Source organism: Gymnogyps californianus, chromosome Z (genome assembly GCF_018139145.2).
Source record: "Gymnogyps californianus isolate 813 chromosome Z, ASM1813914v2, whole genome shotgun sequence".
Lineage (NCBI taxonomy): Eukaryota > Metazoa > Chordata > Aves > Accipitriformes > Cathartidae > Gymnogyps > Gymnogyps californianus.
Window position 1 is genome coordinate 70,242,038 of NC_059500.1, and position 19,977 is coordinate 70,262,014.

Consider the following 19,977-nt stretch of genomic DNA (forward strand, 5'->3'; position numbering starts at 1 on the left):
GAAAACAAGAGAAGCAATTTAGAAATAAATCCTTAGTGGGTTAAATCGGTGGATCAGTAAGGATGTGGTCCACATTTCTGCAGTATGCAAAATCTTCTTGCAGAGCTCACAGTCCTACCTGAATATCAGCTGCTCATTTTCTACCAGTGTGGTGGGTTGACACTGGCTGGATGCCAGGTGCCCACCAAAGCCGCTCTATCACTCCCCTCCTCAGCTGGACAGGGGAGAGAAAATATAACAAAAGGCTGATGGGTCGAGATAAGGACAAGGAGAGATCATTCACCAATTATCGTCACGGGCAAAACAGACTTGACTTGGGGAAAAAAAAATTAAATTTATTTATTACCAGTCAAATCAGAGTAGGACAATGGGAAATAACATCAAATCTTAAAACACCTTCCCCCCACCCCTCCCTTCTTCCTGGGCTTAACTTCACTCCCAATTTTCTCTACCTCCTCCCCCTCCGCGGCGTGGAGGGACAGGGAATGGGGGCTGCGGTCAGTTCATCACATGTTGTCTCTGCCGCTCCTTCCTTCTCACGGGGAGGACTCCTCACACTCTTCCCCTGCTCCAGCGTGGGGTCCCTCCCATGGGAGACAGTCCTCCATGAACTTCTCCAACGTGAGTCCTTCCCACAGGCTGCAGTTCTTCACGAACTGATCCACCATGGGTCCCTTCCACAGGGTGCAGTCCTTCAGGAACAGACTGCTCCAGCGTGGGTCCCCTGCGGGGTCACAAGCCCTGCCAGCAAACCTGCTTCAGCGTGGGCTCCTCTCTCCATGGGTCCACAGGTCCTGCCAGGAGCCTGCTCCAGCCTGGGCTTCCCATGGGGTCACAGCCTCCTTCAGGCATCCACCTGCTCTGGCGTGGGGTCCTCCATGGGCTGCAGGTGGATATCTGCTCCACCGTGGACCTCCATGGGCTGCAGGGCCATCTCTGCTCCGGCGCCTGGAGCACCTCCTCCCCCTCCTTCTTCACTGACCTTGGTGTCTGCGGAGTTGTCGCTCTCACATATTCTCACTCCTCTCTCCAGCTGCAATTGCACCGTTTTTTTTCCCTCTTCTTAAATACATTATCCCAGAGGCACTACCACCGTTGCTGATGGGTCTGGCCTTGGCCAGCGGCGGGTCCGTCTTGGAGCCGGCTGGCATTGGCTCTATTGGACACAGGGGAAGCTTCTAGCAGCTTCTCACAGAAACCACCCCTGTAGCCCCCCTGCTACCAAAACCTTGCCACGTAAACCCAATACAACCAGTTAATTAAAGATGATTTGCAATTGAGCGTGCAGGTAGGAAGAGAAAAAAGGCAGGTTTGTTGCTCTTTTTTATAGCTCATTAATCTGCTAAAATGATATCCAGGCATTTTCTTGCGTGGTATTCTGTCCCCTATAAATGACTTCAAAACTGGAACTTAAAAGTACTGAGACCTTTTAAACACATTAAAAAGTTTGGCACATTAAGGATACAGCTCAGTTAGTCCCTGTACCCTGCCAGCCTCGGCTCTGCTTCCTGCATCAACTCTCTTCGTGACATTGGGGTTTTTGCTGTGCGAGAGACGTGATTTGTATGATTCCCAACATGCTCTGTGTCGGCTCTGTTGGGATTCTCACATACAGCCATGACTTGGGGGGTGATGAGGAGCAACAGCACCCCAAAGTCAGCCCACAGAGACACTAGCGCTGACAGAGGATTATATTCTGAGGAAAGCCATCAGCAGATGTGCGCAGGACCCACCCCTTATTGCAATGTGCATGGCCTACATTGCTACACAGATGTGAATATAATAGTTAACAAGTTGTGATTGTTCGAGTATGTTTGAATGCATTTTCACCTAATATTTTCACTATGCAGCTTCTGATCAAAAAGGGATGTTTGCTTCTTTATATCATTATTCTTATGATTGTGCTTAATAGTTTAAGAGCCTTCCTCCTCAGAAAACAGTATAGATTTGCTTTGGTCTTTCGGATTTGTTTAAATTACAAATGTAATATATAAGGTTCAGTTTCAAAGAACAGAAAAAAAAGATGAACAATAGACTTGTCTCTCTCATTTCTTCCCATGATATTCACTTATCAGTTCTGCATGAAGACAGCACAAAAATCAGTAAGTAGCGATCCAAAAATATCTGGCAATGACCTCCAGAGCAGAGAAACGGCATGAGAGCGTTTCTGCCTGGTGCTTTTCAAATCTTTGCTCGTGGCTTGACTTTCACAGGATGCTGCAAGCTCCACGAACAGGACCAAGAGCTGTCAGACTAGGGGTGCCTGTGCTTGGAGTGCGACTCTTTCCACCAGCAGCCCTCCACAGGCTACCCCAGATACACTTCATTTACAGATACACTTTATTTTTATACAGCTTTAATTACAAAAAGGTGGTTCTACTCACTGAACATTCGGATGACGTCGCTCGGTGCACTAGCAGGGCTGGATCCGTAGGAGTTTGCTGCTCGGACGGCAAACTGATACTTGGTGTTTGGGAGAAGTCCTTTGAGAACCATGGACTCCATCTGGATCTGCTCTCTTATTACTGTCCAATTGCTGTCAAGGTCTGGCCTTCAGGATCAAACAAAGCCAAGATCATATATAATTAAAGCTGGCTGTATAAATTAATTGCCTTTAAACTTTCCTGGGAAATACACAAAATAAATGAGATATAAGCCTGCTAAATCATCACTGAAATCCTTCATTCTTAAGGGGCCAGACTGTGCAACCATTAGTAAGCTGCGAAGCCTGTGAGATGAAAACTACACAGTGATACAAAACCAATATTCAGATTTTGCTTATAAAGCAAAGGAGGTTGTTTAGAGGACAGTTTGACAAATCAAGTTCTGTTTATCTGTTTTCATGGATTTGGCGTTCACAGTTTTCACATGGAGGTATATTACCTGCAGTTCCCAATCCTCTATTTGGCTGTATAAAGCAATACTTCACAATAGAGGGAAAGATCCTGGTTTATTTCTAAGAGTTTGTGCTCTAATGCCACTAAGTCCCTTCAAACATATACAAGCATTAGCAGGATGAGAATCTAACATTTGATCTCCCAGGCAATCAGGTTAATCCATCCACATTGGAAAATCTGGATCCAAAGTCTTCTCTTCAGAAAAAAAAAACCCAGAACAATAATGCAGAGAACCTAGCCTATGTGTGTGGACTTTGCAACAAAACTCCCATGTCTACCTTTGGACAATGCCTGGTTAACTCCTGATTCATACTGGAAGCCAGCTGCCAATAAATGCTTGCTCTAAGTGTCGTTATAATCCATCTGAAATCAGTACAACCATTCATGTGGCAGTTTGGTCTCAAATATTTAAGTTCATATGCAGAGGGACATCAGAAAGGGGAGGGCTACTTCAAATACTTTGAGAGTATTCTGATGCTTTCACACATTTCTACTTTCTCTAAAAGTGGTCTCCTCTTAAAGAAGAAAGAATGGAATGAGAAGGTAAACAAATAGAAAAAAAAAAAAGTAAACCTTAAGTCTAGGCCACCCAAAATATTCAAATTGAAGCTTATGAAAGTAAAATTGGGACAGAAATTACTTTCAGAGAAAATTATTCAAGTGTCCTTTTCTAAGATGTCCTTGTGATATTTATTACAGGAAATAACCTCCAAGTGCTCCCTGAATCTACCAATGTTTACATAGGACTAGCTGCAAATGTCTTTAACAGTCTTCCAATGAAAATTATAGCACAAGGCAGGCATTTTGTATTTGTTTATTTGCAGCTGGAAGGAAATGCCAAAGTTAATGTATGTTTTCTTTTACCAGTCAATACAAGATTTATTGATCACTGAGGTTTCACTGTTTTGTGCCAGCAGGGCAAATGCAGTGACAAAGCAGCAGCTCCCAGGTGCCTGGCTCCTGTGCACAATAGCACACAGGGTGCAAATATTTCATTGTCTCACTAAAAATAAAACCAGACAAATGCACAAGATGTAATGACAGCTAAACAGGCCATCTGAAGTCACCCTCCACCACCATTTCCTGGTAGACAGGAGGGCATTTCTTTTGACTACTCTTTCATTGTTTCTCTTCTCTGAGCTTTTGATGCCTGGGCCAAAATGACAGTATAGTGTTTTCCAAATGAAAGCTGTTAACTTCACTTCCTTCCACATGCTTGCTTAGTTGTGTTTTCAATTTTCCTGTACACATCTTTTTTTGGCTCTAATTCCAGTCCAAGGAATTCCTGCCAGCTCAAGAGCTGCCTCACAGTCTCTTTACAACAGACCCTGCCAATGTCTGCGCCCGAATGGAAACACACGCCTCTGATGAAGGGACCCAAAGGAGGTATTGCACCCTACGAAGATTTAGGAGATAACACAAACCATAGGCTAGCCTTCGACTTCGCTGACTGTCTCTCGCAAGACTTCCTTCTGCAGAAGTGAATAATAAAGGAAATGCCTGCAAACGTGTAAGCATCTGCAGCTGAAGGAGAGGGAAAGAGGGATATTTATCACTTGACCTTTGCTACTTCTCCAGAACGTTCCCTGTGCGAACAAATCGGTACAAGATGAAAAAATGGCAAACAGATGGGGAGAGGAACACAACAAACTCAGCTGGTGACTGTGTCCAGGGCCAGCCAGCTCCCATGTTTTCTAAGCTGGGAATATTTTGTTGAAAACTGTCTCCATGGTCCCTTTTTTGCGTCATATTTCAGTTTGCATCAACTTTTACACTGGAAGGGCTCATTTTGATGCCACTTTTCCCGTCTTTCTGCAGCGCTACATTCCTTGGACTAGCACAGGTCTCTCTGTCTCTGGCTGAGACCTCACAGGGCTGCTCCAGACATTGTATCTGTGCATGGGGAAACTGGACAACTTCCATGGGTATTTTCTGCTCTTGAAGTTACAGCTGTGCATCTCCAATGCAGGAATGCCATGCAGTAAGAATCTGGCCAGTGACAAAGTCAGAGTGTTTTTAAGGTAATAAATAGATGGGTAAAGTCAATAGGACTGGATGGATATAAACCAAGGGCAGAATTCTGCCCCAAGCGTACCCAAAACATTTGGATTCATAGAATCATAGAATGGTTTGGGTTTGAAGGGACCTTAAAGATCATCTAGTTCCAACCCCCTTACCCATAAAAATTTGGATAAGTTAGTCTTCCAGTTTAGAAGATTGGGTAGGCATTCAACAGACTAAAAATTTGAGTATTTGGAGTATTCGAGTGAAAATATACAAGACATTTTTGAGAATTAATTTTTCATAATATCTTTAGGAAAAACACCCAGACTAGTATGTTTAAGTCCAGGGTCTCACTTTAGAGGCTTTCGTAAGAATGCCATTTGTCATAAAATATTTCTCAGCATAAACCAACAGACTATTTACACTGAGCCTGCAAGCTTCCACAGACACCATTAGCTATTTGGGGTTTAACACGGTCTTTTCCAAATTCCCTATGAACTGTGCAATGACCAACATTCACCCTCCTGATTTCCAGCATTTAGCCAAGTTGGGATCGTGGTCTTCTTAGCGTCCTCTTATAGTCAACAGCAGAGCAGAGCCTGAGTTAGCCCAGTTGGTCCTACATCTGAAACCGCCTGCAGCCCTCCACTGCCTACAGTGAACGAAAAGGTCCCAAGGGAAAGCCATGCAAGTGTCTAAATAAAGGCTCAAATTTAGACCCCGAGTAGAAACAGACCGCAGGTTAGCTCTGGTTCTGATTAGATTCTGGTATGTGCAAACAATTAATGTATTGAATTTTCATGAGGTTTTAATCCCCAATATCTCAGTTAAGCAAATGAAAAGAGTATTTTTCCCTCATCTCAGTCTCCTAGCAGGGTTTTTCTAGGGTTAAAGTCATAAAGTTAGTTCTAAGGGGACAGAAATTATTTAAACAAAGTCATAGTTTTTAGACGTTTGTGCTGCACCCAAGAGAAATTACAGATTTGCATAAGTCATTAATTTTGCAGAAGCACAGGATAATATTGTATTTCTTTGACATAGAGGACCTAATTCTAAATTTACTTGCACTGTTTTGTTTTGGTTTTACATTGGTTTAATTTAACAGCTTTAACTCATGTTAATACTTTTTATAGTAATTAAAACTATATGCAGCAAAAGACAATGAAGCTTAAAGTTAAATCTTTACCTCTAACTGCCATTAGGGCTTACGGCTCATTGAACTTTCTCCAAATATATAATCAAGCTTCCAAGCCTAAGACAGCATAATCCCAAAATTAACAAATACATTTCCAGCTTAGCTTTAAACCTGAAACTAAACAGTGTAATCAAAACATTGTGCTGTTAGCAAATTCTTTCCCAAAGTCTAAAACCAACGGAACATTGAAATTTCAATTACTCGCATCTTTCAATTTAAACAGTGAAGGCAGCTTTCCACTCCCTAGCTGAACAAAAACATTCAAGGGTGCACTTTCAATGCGTCAGATGGAGATGATGGTGCACACTTGTTCTTCCATTAGCAGGCCCCTGGCGCTATGAACAGGTGTACATAAACCTGCAGGCTCCACTTTCCGGCAAAAGCACAGAGGCGACAGAAGTGCGGTCAACCAGAACCCAACAAAATCCCTTCCCCATCCACCAAGCAAATGAGAGAGAAGAGATGGGGAGAAGAGAGAAAGGCTCAGATAACGATTGTGTTCGAGAGACAGATACTGGAGAAATTTCATGGTAACGCTCCAGCAGACTTTACATGATGGCCATAATGTATCTTCAGTCCTCATGTCCTGCCTCCCAGTGCAATGAACATTGGATGGCTTCCCACTAAATATGGGGCATTTTGATTCAAACACAAAGTGCAACGTAAGTTTACAAGTAGGCTTTCAGCCTGAGAATTCTTTCCATTATATCAATATCTTCTAGATTGTAACCATGCTTCGAGCACTGAAAACCAATAGTTCTTTCTGCCTGTTTTAACAACAACAACTCTTTTTAAAAAATGAATGTGTTTTTCATAAGAATGATTTTTTGACCTTTACAGCTCAGAGTAGTTAAAGAAGCAATTCTGTCTTCTTATCCAGGAACCTCAACTAAAACCTGTCACCAAGTGATCATCCAAAGGATTAAACTTCCAAAGGCTGAATTTTGCATTCACTGTAAGGGTAAACACAGGGGCAAGCAAATGAAAATAAATAGCTTTGTATGCAGATATTAGCTTACACAAGCATATGAACAGTCAGGTATGAATACTTGTTTGCGCATGCAGATACAACCACCTCCTCCTGACCCTGCATATGCAACTTATAAAAGCAACTTGATTGGCAACTTTTCACAGTTCAGTTCTATTACTGCAAATTTTAGAGTTCAACATAAAAGATGAGAAAACCCCCACCAACACCCCACCTCCCCCCCAAAAATCTAAACAGAAAGGCCAACATTTCCTGTAGACTTGGTTAGCATTAGGATAACAAAGCAAGTCTCAGTCCTGCAAGCTCAAGACCCAAAAGACTTTCGTCAGGTAAAACTGCTCAATATACTGAATGTGCAGTCCTCGGATTATTTCCTATAGCAGCCCAGGGTACTCCTGCTCAGGGGAACTGCTCTGCCACATACTCTTTTCTCAGCATGGTTCGACAGCGTTTGATGACAGGAGAAACTTAAAACTTCATTCACCCAGGCCTTTATTAGAGGGAACGGATCAAATTAGACCTTATTTTCTTCAATCAGAAGGTATGACTTATTGGTGATTTTATAACAAATTAGATTATTTCTGGTTTTGTCTTTAAATTTTCATGGTAATTCAACACACACCGAGAGGAGAACTAAGTGTACAATACGTAGTAAGTAAATAAATCATGAGAAGGATCTATATGCAGTTTAATAGTGCAGTTTAGGTGGAAAAAACCTGTAGTGCACAAACACTGAAATTCAGACTCCACTGGCAAACTTGCCTGATAAACTCCACCGTGTAGTACTGGATGGGAGAACTTCCTTCGCTCACTCCGGGCTTCCAGGATAAGGCAACTTCTGAATCAGAAACTACCACGATCTGGGGCTGATAGGGCGGTGCAGGGGGCATGCACTTATCTAAGCCAGAAGAAATGCAGAGGCATAGCATTAGAGAAGTAGATGGGCTAATACACACAATAACCCAACACCCACAAACTTGGGAATCAAATTCATAGGCTTCTCCCCTCACCTGTTGTCCCTCTAAAACCCCACACTTGTGGAAAAATAATAGTAAAGTATTATGATACTGCACATGACAGAGATTTAGGTGTGAGTGACCTGCTGTGTTACAGATGTGGGCCCTGCCTGTTTTGCAACAGAAAGCCATGTACGCAGCGTTACCTTGGGATAAGGTTGTCACGTCTCTGGGCATGCTGGGTCGTCCTTTCCCTGCCCAGCCGTACGCTCCAACGCTAACGCGGTGTGGAGTGCCTGGCTTTAGATCACCGATAACAACTTCCTAGCAGAGTCAAAAGACAAGACAAGAACATTGCGAAAGCTCTTCCATGCAACTGGGGACGGTGCTGTGAGCTGGGATTTGGGGATCTTACACGGCATTTTCCATGTGACCTCCTAGGAGGATTGTCCCCAGCCCAGCTCAGAAGCAACAAACACAAACAGCACCACGTGTTTCCTCTCAAGCTGCAGCTTCACCCCGGGGGAATCCACAGGGATGACCCGGACTCATTTCTCAGCATAACTCACAAGGTTGCAGATCGTTTACAATCGCTGTCCAGCTTTTTTGCTGGTGAGTCAAAGTCACATACTATTCCCTCCCTTGAGCCAATTCCTGGCATTCGGTATCAGTCTGGTACATTTTCTTTTTTGTTTGTTTGTTTGTTTTTCTTTTAAATCCAGAGACCGTAGAAGCTCCTGAGAATGAAGCAAGTTGCTGCAGTGTGAACTGATGATCTTTAATTTCTCACAGAGCAGAGACAAGTCCCAGCACCTCTCACAATTTTCCTAGCCCAGCTATCAGCCTTGACCTGAAGCGAGCATTTCCCTTATTTCTCCTTCTGCCATAAACACAGAAAGATTAACCCACAGACAACTACTGTAAGGGGGCGATGCTAACCTCCATTTGAAGAGCTTGTGCTGCTGAATACTGTTCAGAGGAGCCTGCTCAAACCTCCCAGAAATTAGCAAATGTCACCAAAAAATTACATCTTATCACTGGCTGGCACACACAGCATGCTTCAGACATTTAGATCTGGTCTTTAATGGAGCATGTGTACGTGTGTATAGAAATTCAGTACTCTTTACCTGCAGCCTATCTGTAGAGAGATGTAAATCCCAGATTTACAAATTTTGACAGCATATACAAGTAAACAGAAATACCAGATTCTACACCACAGACTGTTTTGGTGTGAAAAAAAGCACTTATAAAAAACTGCTTTACAGAGATTTTTCTTCTGTTTTTCATTCTCTGATATCAAAAACATTATTCACAGTCCACATGAAAATGCAGAGATCTCCTTTCTCTTCACACTGGAACAGACTTTAAATCTGCATTTCCAGTTGCAGTAAAATAGTAAACAATCCCAAAATTTTATTAACTGCTAAATTTCCTTATGATGATCTTTTGGACAAACTCTCCCTCTCTACTCTTTGGGGAACATGTTATTACTACAACATTGTTCGGCAACACCCTGCCATCTGTCATTTCTCTAGCTGCAGTTTTGGAGCTCCATCACTGATTTCCTATTAACATGGACCACCTGACCATTATCCTGTTTTTCCATCATTCACCCTTGATCTGCTTGAATGATTTGGATTCATCTGAGACAGATGATAACAATGCTGGAAAAGCAACTGCCCGGAGAGAGGCAGCAAGAACACTCACACCGAAAGATTTTTCTGAGTCTTTCAGTCTCGTAGCTGAAGTGACTGAGATCTTTAAAAACGTGATCTGAAAAGCCAGTTGCTGAAAATCCAGCACCTCCTCCCAATGACAACACTGATGACCCTGCTCCTGCCATTCCATCCTCCATGCCATACATACTGTCCATCTGTATTTAAACTGTGTGCATTTGTTCCTGCCGGCATCCCTCTTTATTACATTCATTCTTATGAGAAAAACTCGTTCATTATGTGTCTTACTGCTTTCACACCTTCAGGAACCTGGCCTCTGCAGAGAGTGGGATATTGATGTACTTGCCTCATATTATTACCTCCAGACTCAAGTCTACAATAAACTAAACAGAACGAATCTCATTGACTGCAAGGCCAATCAAGATCAAAGTCCTAATATCTACTTAGGTATTTAAGTTCAACATGTGTACCCTCAAAACCTCAGCAAGGTGCTCTCTTGCCTTACACACATGGCTATCTGCCTCCTTCTTCTGGCAATGTCCTCTCCATGAACACAGCTGTTGGACATACAGTGGGTATCTTTGAGATCAAGTATCTTCTAATCTTCTAGGATCAAGACATTAGTGAATAGGTAAAGATCAGGACATCACCAAGCTACCCTGACCCGTGGTGATCTCAGGGAACATCCACCTCACACCAGAACACTTTCAAATGAGATTCTGGAGAAGGAACACACTTCCTTGTACCTCACTGTCCAGGAGCCTGGGAGTACATATTTCATCTCTTTTTTTGCTTGTATTTAGGAGAAAGGTCTTAAACCCAAGTTTTCTCCGTCCCAGAAGAGACACAGTGGCCTCACAGATAAGGAATTTAGGTAGTATGTGGAAGACTTAGCTCCCCATCATTTTTGTACTCTTTCTCTCCACTCAGATTGCCTCTCTGTTTTGAAGTATGATACCCCAAACTGGACACTACATTGCTGATAAGGCTTTACTAGGCATCAACCTCACTTTCTGGTCTTACACAACACCCTTGCTAAAACCCTGCAAAATAACATTTGGTATTTTCATTACAAACTCACATTCTTGAATGGGGTGAAGCAATGCAATGCCTTTTCTGTGGTAGAGGAGTCAGGTGTACATAGAAACCGTATATCCCTCCCTGCCCTGCCACACAGCTTGCCCTCCCTCCAAGTGTGTTGAAACTGTGAGGCTGCGCAGTAAGTCGCCTCACAGAAACCTGGATTACAAATTACTTTCCAAAGAAAACTTGTTTTCTGTTTTGTTTTGTTTTAATCAAAAAAAACCCCAAGCCCTGGGTTACAGCGCAGCTGCAGAAAATGAGCTGGGTTTAATGTCACTTGACCCCCTGACAACTCCTTCCCTGCACTACTGGTCTCAGCTGGTCACTCCCCATTTTGTACTGGTGTGTTTGGTGATTTGATAGGGAGTACTATCGCTCTGTGGCTTTGTGCCTGACCTAAAACCTCCCACCTTTAAAGCTTACTAAATTTTCTTGCTTTTTTCTTTTTTTTAATACTTGTGCTCAACTTCCTGCATATTATGCCCAGTAGAACTGCCTTATTAAATTGTACTGCATATGCACTTCTCGTGGCTGCTCTCACTTACATGTTCTCCACTATAAGATGATATAACACAGCGATAATACATTATCCACTTTGCTAACGCGCGCACACACACACACATACACAGAAACAGGCGACGCAGTTCAGGTCTTGCTACGACAGTCTCGCACAGCCCAGAGAAGCCTCTGAGAAAGCAGCCAGGTTGTACCCAGCACCAGGAGAGGAGGCTTAGTGACAGAAACATGAACTATGCAGACTTAACCACAAAACTATTGCAGATTTCTGTTGAGTTTGGTATGAATATAACAGAAAGTATTTCAGCAAAAACACCACTTCCTGAGGATTAATGACAGCTGGGAGCTGATTAATCCCAGTCAGTCATACTTCTCCATAAGCACCCCTCAGAAGTGTTATTTTTATCAAGCAGAAAAAAAGGGCCCAGCGTGGAACCTCAACTCTGAAATGCCATAATCCAGACTCAGCTCAGCTGGGATCGAACCCGATAGTCCTGGTTCAAGCACATCGTGAGGTCTCATCCGGACATCAGCCTCCTACAGTCCAACCAAACTTCCCTTAATCCAGACCATGAAAGCTGTGCGAGATCCACCAACTTTGTGGGATTTCTCCATTCCTAGAACAGCTCTCAGAAAAAAAGAGTTTGCAAGAGGTTGTTGATGTTAGGGATTTCAGTTAAACACTGAAATTGCTCCCCTTATCCTACCCAAACCCTAGCACCTCCTGCTTGCTTCCCCCCCACAATAAACCCAATCCGTTTACTGCTCATAGGAAGCAGACTGGACTGAATGCAGGACTGGAAATAATTAATCTGAATAATTTACCAGCTGCAAAGCCATTAAGAGGACTGGTATTTCTTTCAAACCTGTTTTATACTAGTTGTTAGTCTCCCACTCCTTCCTCCTGGGTATTGCATGGCTGGCGTCTTCCCGCACTTCTCCTCCTCGGCTCTCACTGGACTGGCTCAGGTTTTTCCCTCTCCGTCTCCTCTCCAACCGCCAGACTTTGTTCTTCCCTGTCACTCTGTGTCTGACTACCCGACTGTCCCTGTCCCGTGTAAGTCCTCACTGCCTGGATATAGCTCATTTTTTACACAAATTTATTCCAGCAAAACAAGACATCCATAAATACTTTTGATGACTGAGAGAAAAGTTTATCCATTGCTAAAAAGGGAGCTGCTGTACCTACCCGTGTCCACCTTCTTCACCTCTGGATTTTGAGCTTTACCTACTATTTGCCACATTTTGGCTACAAAAGATCCTGTATAAGTGCTAAGTAGAATCAACATTTGAGATCAACTTTTGTGTGTGAATCTGTGGAAAGACCAGGTCAGGAACATTCAATTTCATTTTAAATCACAGCTGCGACCAAGTTTCATGTGAAGCAATACTTACAAAAATTGCTTGTCCTTCAAGTTGACCCTGGGAAAAAGCGAAATAGGACTTGTTAATGAAGTAACATACTAAAAAGCGATGGCAAAACCACATAAATAACGGGTCAGGGAATTAAAACAAGGTCAATGCTGCAGCATATAGTAGTCTATGTGGCTGTTACTCATCTGCGTGAGTACTGGGATACAGACTCTGTTCTCCCAGTGAGTAAGAATTACTGCTGTCAGGATTAAGATAAAAAACCAATGTGCTGTTTGATCTTTGTTGGCACTACTAGCAAGAATGTTTTTTGGGGAAAAAAAAACAAGTGAGGAATACAGAGATAAAGATCAGAAGGGAGAAAATAATGCATAAATAAATAATATAACATGGTAATAATATTCTTTCATTCGCCATGATCCCAGAAACCTGCAGGAGTCAGAACTGACAACCAGAGTGATGGAAAACTGCAGGAAATCTGAGCATGCTCCTCATTCACACTTTTCACGGGGAAGGTTTCTGAGCACTGCCCAGCAGGGATCAGGAAATATCAGTGAATGTGTATCATTGAACATCAGGTGGAGAGGCTGAAGGAAGAGGGGTGAAGAAATAAAGGAGAATGAAGATGAGCAGAAGAGAAAGGAGGAAAAAATTGAATTCTGAAGAAGGATCACCAAATAAAGATCAGAAAGCCTGCAATGCTCCTCTGTGTGCACATAAAAGCCTTTGATTCCTGTGCTGGTAACATTGCTGTCTCATGGACAGACTGCCCTTTGCAGAGTGTGGTATGAAAGTGCTCCCCTCACAGCACCCAACCTGCAACACTCCTTCGCTGTCTGCCCAAGCAGAGGCTGGAAAATCTCTGTTCCTGCCTTGCTGAACTCAAAGAGCAGCTCTTCTGCACTGAGGAAGCACCAGCGTGTTTTGAGAATACCCTTTAAAAGCAGACAGTATTAAAACCATCCAGAAGCACAGAGGAATTGCTTTCATCTCGGCAGTAATTGCTCAGCCGTGCAGCAGAAGAGGATGGGCGGTGTTCATTCGCAAATGGAAAAGGAAGGGGAAATTGGACAGAAAAAGGGAAGGAGGAAAGAGAAGGGGAGAGTGAAATAAAGCAAAGTAAGAAAGCAAAGGAGAGATAAAAGGAAAAAGAGAACTAAAGGAAAGGGGGAAATGGGGAGCAAGGAAGAAAAGCAGTGCTTTCAAGAACAAAAAAAACCAGAAGTTGAGGGAATCTTCTAGGTAATAGATTTGCACAAGTGCTACTAAAGCAGCACTATTAAACTTTAAATTCCATATTTCAGGAGGCCACAGTCTCACACAGAGACAAAAATACACTGAAAACTCTGTGTCACCTTTAACTCACACACTTACCTGTGTCAGACACTGCAATACACATACACTGATATTGCAACTCTAACTGTGCATAGAGTTGTGCAATTCCCCTTCCATGTGTGGAAGTGCACAGAAAATGCATATTCAAAATTAAAAGTTCTATTTTAGTACATGCCAAAGGTCAGTACTAGGAAGACACAAGCAAGTCCCAATAGTTCTACATGATAAATCAGTGAGACAACAAGGAGCAAAAGTGTATCACACTGACTGGATTACACAAAAACATTGTGATTTCCTTTTGCTCAATACCCAGAGCACATCTGGGGCTTGGATCCTCAGCATAATTCACAAACCAACAACAAGTAGACAGCTGCAAGTTCCTGCTTGCAAGCTCTGCTCCAGTGCTCTCACTGTTGATGAAAAGAAATACTCACCATGCTGAGTACATCCATACTCAGGGGAACATCGTGTGAGAGCTGTTTAACTGCTTTGTCGTCTTCAACCTCTGAGTAAAAGACCTTGGGAAGAAGATATAGTCAAGCTGGTTAAAGCAATAACTCAATGCTTCAGAATGACTTAAAAATAAGTGCATTGTTATCACATTGTGGACAGCGTTTGAGCCTATGATCCCCTACCTTTTCAAATGCATGAAAAGCTAACGCCCTTTAACATTCCCTTCATATTTGCTAGGAGTTGTCAGTATGACCAAAGGACACCATTTTACAGTGTATACACTGAACTGAAGTGAAACACTGCCTAGCTTTTAGGGCAGACTTGAACTGACAACTGACAACTTTAATTGCACAACAGTTGGCCATGGTTGGCCATGGTCAGCATGGACAGCTAAAGATTTGCGGGACTGGTCTGCACAAGTTAGGTATTTTACTTCATGTAAGGAAGATATTGACATTACATGATTATGTCATTATAAAAATTGCTGTATCATAGATGTCTCTCCATGTCTGTTGCCATGTACTGGAGACTAATGAGCCAGGGAGAGTCTGCTTTCCTGTGCACAGAGACCCTGAGATGCCAGAGGGTCAAAAACTAACATGAGGTGAAGATGGTTTGGGTACAGCACTATCAATGCTGCCTGTCAACGGTGTTATTATCTTGCCACACATGAGCTCAAGGCTTAAAAATAAACTGAGGCTTGGATGCTTGATCTACTGCATGAACAGTGGAAACTATTTATGATTTGTGACTATTGTCAAGTATTGCAACTGTTTGAAAAAGATCGTGACCTATAGAAAAGCCACTTACTCACTGCACCTCTGTTTTCACACAGAAGAATGGATCCAACTATACACAGAGCCCGGCTGAGGCAGGTTCTGGCCACAGTAAGTGCTTCTCAGTGTTCTAGACTACAAGCACTTTCATAACAATTAAACCAACCCTGCAGCTGGGCTGCATTAGTGTCATTTACAAGACCATGGGATGAAAGGGCATGAGTACCAGAAATACCTGTTGCAGGGAATTTTCTCACTCTTTTAGTGAACATTAATAATAAAGGTAGTCAGGAGTTTTCTGCTTCCCACCTTTTTACATAAAACTGAATTTTGGATTCTTTTTTTCTGGAAATTTCAAATCCTTCCACAGAAAATGCTAACAAAAACAACTGCTATTTGTTTTCTGTTGAAGGGGAAAACAACAAATTCTAGTTGATATCCCACATCTTCGGTGCTAATTGCCTGCTGACTAACTTCCATTTTGGGACTGAGTTTCATTGCCATGGAATACCTGTTAAAGCAATACCTAATAAAAATGAATGAATGGCAGATTACTGCTCATTGGTTTTCTGCTTGCACACTAAAACACAGTACCCAGTTCAGGCTAGCCAACTTCTGTTTGGCCCAACAGGCAGAAGGTAATGTGGCGGAGCCTTGGAGGGGGTCAGAGCCTCCCCTATAAAATTGCTGGGTAAAACAGGAAAATCACTCGACTTCTTTAAGGGAAATTCACCACTGACGTAGGGGGAATAAAACAAAGTCCCTTTTGATATTTAAGGCTGTGGCTGGGCTCCCAGGGATGCTATGTAGTACAGTATCTATCAGGGGAAGAGACACCAAGAAACTCTCCTTCCCCTGTACCTGCTGCTAGTCTGGGAAGGTTCAGAGGCATTCTTTGGAAAAGCTATTCCTGCTAAAGCAATCCTCAGGCTGGAAGTACAAGTCAAAGGATCTGAATGGCCCTGAAATCACCATGCATCTCCCTTCACTTGCACAGTGTAATATCGACCTGCTCTGCTCTACTTTACTGTTTTATCAGCTGCAGAGAGCGCCGAGATCCTTGCATGAAAACCGCAACAGAAAAGCAATGTATATCCACTGCAAGCTCTTGGCAACCAACTCCACCATAGCTTGCTTCTAAAACATGAACCACTTGTTTCTTAAAGTTACAACTCAATCTGTTCAAGCCTACTGTCCCCTGACCGCGTTCTGGGCAATGGTACTATTTGTTACAAGAGCGGGCTCTCCTGCTTGCTTCACCGTGCCACATGCGTAGTCTGAGGCCATGTAGAGTACTGCAATCCTCTACTAGCAGCATAGAGGATCACCTACCGTATATCCCGTGATGGTGCTCGCGTGTTGCTTTGGCATCCTCCATTGCACGCTGAACGCTGTGCAGTTCAGTGAATCCAGCAGTATGTCGAGAGGAGGCCCCAGCCTATCTGCTCAAAACAAAATGACATTGTATAAGAAGCCATAGGACATAAAACATCTCCCTTAGCCACCTGGCAGGTGTGGCTTTGAAGAACAGACCTGTGCTGCCCTCGTTCCAAACTGTCAAACATAGCCCACTACTCAGATTTGACTTGGGTGCACCTTTTCCCTCTCCACCTCTGCCTTCCAAAGCAGTGGTGGAATACCAGAAGAGAGGGGGCAAAGTGGGACATCCCCTCTTTCAGTGGCAAGGACCTGTTGATCAGCTCAGGACACCTCATGGACACCTTCAGCCTCCCCCTCATTCCCCCCCCGCCCCAGGCTTCACGTCCAACAGCAACACCCTGGCGTGAGGAAAACCAAACCAAACCCAAAACATGCTTCCTCTTCAGCTCTTTGCTGCTTTGGCACAGGCCAAGAGACCCCCTTCACAGGCCACCAAGAGGTCTCCCGACCATCACCGGCCTCTGCAACCTCAATTCCTTCACAATAGCTATGGATGGGAAGGGCAGTGATTTAAGTAAGAAGCAAGTTTAGCCTGATCGGAAGAGCACAAAGGACCCCTCAGTTCCTGCCTGCCCCTCTCCAGACGCAGGTTACGGCAATGGCATCTCTTGCCATCACTCTTTCAGTGATGCCACGATCAACCCCCTCTCTCACCAGCTGCAGTGGGAGGAGGGCATTTTTATACAGCTATACTGCTCTCACAGCACCTATCTGTCTCCTCTTCCCATGGTACAGGTTGGTGTTTTAGTACAATGGCTAATTCAACTACTGCAAAAAAAAAAGGCTGGAGAAGAAGGAAACCCTGAGCTCCATGTCTCTAGTAACATGTTAGCAACTGCATTTACTGTCTGAGAAAGGGCAGGTGGAGGAGCGTCTCTGCTCTGTAACCCGAGCAAGATTTTTAACACAACCACCATCGTCCATGCTCTTGAAACCAAACCCACCTAACAACCAACTGCAACAGAGAACTGATTCAGACACTTTAACAACAACTTCATTTTTTTCAAGGTGACAGTTTTACTATACTTAGTTTTTTGCATGCCCTTACCTATGAAAATTTTAAGTAAAGGCTAACGAAATCCTTTTTTTCCCCCCTTTTTTTCCACTAGCTCTGACAAAATATCAAGCAAAACCAAGCTACTGTAAAGGTCATTTTTAGATGTGAAGCAAGCCTACATCGGATTTACACTTGTCACTGCTACCAACATATTTGATTTGAAGCTAAATACAAAACTTAACAGCTTATAAACTCTGCACAGTATCGATCAGCATCAATATCTGAGTAGTTAAAACAAGAGCAGAACTGATATTCCAGTCCTTTTCAAACCAACCCTGCATTTTCCCACCGCTAGGAAGCTTTTTGGTTTATATTTCTTAATTTGAGTGCGCAAGTGTGGCCAATTGGGGTTCACACCCCTTGGTTAACACCAATGACTCTTTGTTTTCCTGGCCCTTTTATCTATTTATTTCTCTTCAACACTATAAGAAATCCTGGACAGCGCTATGTGCAATCATGAAAGGATAAATACATAAATGAGGCTTAAGAGACCCTAACTTCTCTCACCATTTGGTCCCTATGCCTGAAGGCTTCAGCCATTCTTACCTAGAAAAATTCCCAGCAGACAGTCTTCTAGGCAAGGCTGCACAAAGACTGCATGCGATGAGCTCCTCGACAAGAACTTTTTTTTGTTTTCCTTTTATTGTTGAAACAACACAGTGGGGTATAAAAAAACCAATACACCTTCAGAAAAAGAGACTACCCATTGTATGCTAGAGGTTTGTATTTTCTACACACCCCAAGGATCTTGCTTATCAGTCCAACTTGAAAGAAATTCTGAAGACTAATGCACTATTATAACATCCCCGAGAAGTTCATGTAGCTGTACCAGGATAGGGCTGCACTTACACATTAAGGAGGGAAAACATACTTAGGGCTCTACCTGCATGAATTTTTCTCATTACCTGCAATGATCTAACCTGAGTTAATGGGAGCATGCACAAGAATCACAGTCTGCCCTAACAGGCTCCTACTCCATAAACACAAGCCATCAGCCAGATTCCCAATCTCCCTCCCAGCCTGTCGCATGTCCCAGGGTGTAAAACAGGGAGCTGCAATCCCCTCCCAGCCCCTTTCCAGGGACACCACCAGCACCTCCCTTCCCCTAGCTCTCAGGGAAGGGGCATGGAGGAGCTGAGCACATCCTAAATGGATCTTCAGGTAAACAAATAACCACCCAGTGCGTCAAGCAATGCTGTTGAGCAACCCATAGGCTTTTAAATGTGTTCCTGAGATGCTGGAGACTACCTAGGACCCAACGACAGGGACATCCATACTGCCTGTACAGTCTATGGCACAGGTTCAGCATCCTAGGAAAGTCTCCCAGGAATAGTTTGGAGGATAGCACAGCTCACAAACCATGTCCGTAAGTCAGTACAGACATCTTTTGGAAAGGAAAGGAGTTCAGCCATATGGATGAGAGCCAAACCATGCCATGCTACTTGCTCTCTGGGCCCTCACCCATTTTCTTTATTAGCACAGACTTAGTCTCATGGATCCCTGCTTGGTTCAGGGGTTCTGAGCACAGCAGAGTACCACTTCTCGTGCTCACCTCCTGCCCTACATTCAGCAGTAGCTGGACCATACACCACCATGTACCACCTGCTACTGAAAGGAGAGGCAGGGAAGAGCAGCCAGGGCTGGGGTATCGCTGTCTACTTAAGCAGCATTTCACATTCAGAAAACACCTTTCCGATCTTCACAACACCCAGTGAGGCTGATTAGTATTAGAGCTGCATCAGCAGTAAAGGAAAAAGAATACCCCCTACACATTCACTATTAACATATTTGTGCCATCCTTGTGCTACTTTCTGGGGAGGTTCTATGAGACAAGTTTGCTGGGAGGCATAGTTGCTGAAATAACAAATTTTAACCAGCAATGACAAATACTAATATAAGGCAGACTTCAAATTCATATTCTGAATGCACTATAGGCCAATAAAATTATTTACAGGAAGTATTTGGTGAATAATTTGGAACAACAAATAAATTTGAAAAAAATGCAATCCATTTGCAGACTATCTGCAAACAGAGAGGCAACATCTGTTTAATAAGGAGCCATGCCATGAATTATTCACCCAGCCCTACTAAACACTACTATCTCCAGTTTGCAGATGATGAAAGAGACACAGAGAGCCAAATACTGACCTCAGTTACACTGGCCTATAAATTGTCACTGGAGGAGTAAATCAAACTTAAGCCAGGGAAAATGAGAGCAAGGAGACGGAGA

At 43.3% G+C, this 19,977-nt stretch overlaps 1 protein-coding gene across 3 annotated transcripts in view; it reads right to left on the minus strand.

Moving 5' to 3' along the window:
• The window catches only part of EGFLAM (EGF like, fibronectin type III and laminin G domains), a 76,125-nt gene that overhangs the window by 40,703 nt on the left and 15,445 nt on the right, over positions 1-19,977 (minus strand). For 2 of the 3 annotated variants that reach the window (XM_050913371.1, XM_050913370.1), the window contains exons 2-7: positions 16,583-16,692; positions 14,456-14,539; positions 12,711-12,737; positions 8,247-8,364; positions 7,847-7,982; positions 2,385-2,551 (exon numbers count right to left, since the gene is read on the minus strand). In XM_050913371.1, the coding sequence (XP_050769328.1) occupies positions 2,385-2,551; positions 7,847-7,982; positions 8,247-8,364; positions 12,711-12,737; positions 14,456-14,539; positions 16,583-16,692 (642 nt within the window). Of the gene's footprint in view, positions 1-2,384; positions 2,552-7,846; positions 7,983-8,246; positions 8,365-12,710; positions 12,738-14,455; positions 14,540-16,582; positions 16,696-19,977 lie in introns of all 3 variants that reach the window. The other variant, XM_050913372.1, reaches the window with a different exon arrangement.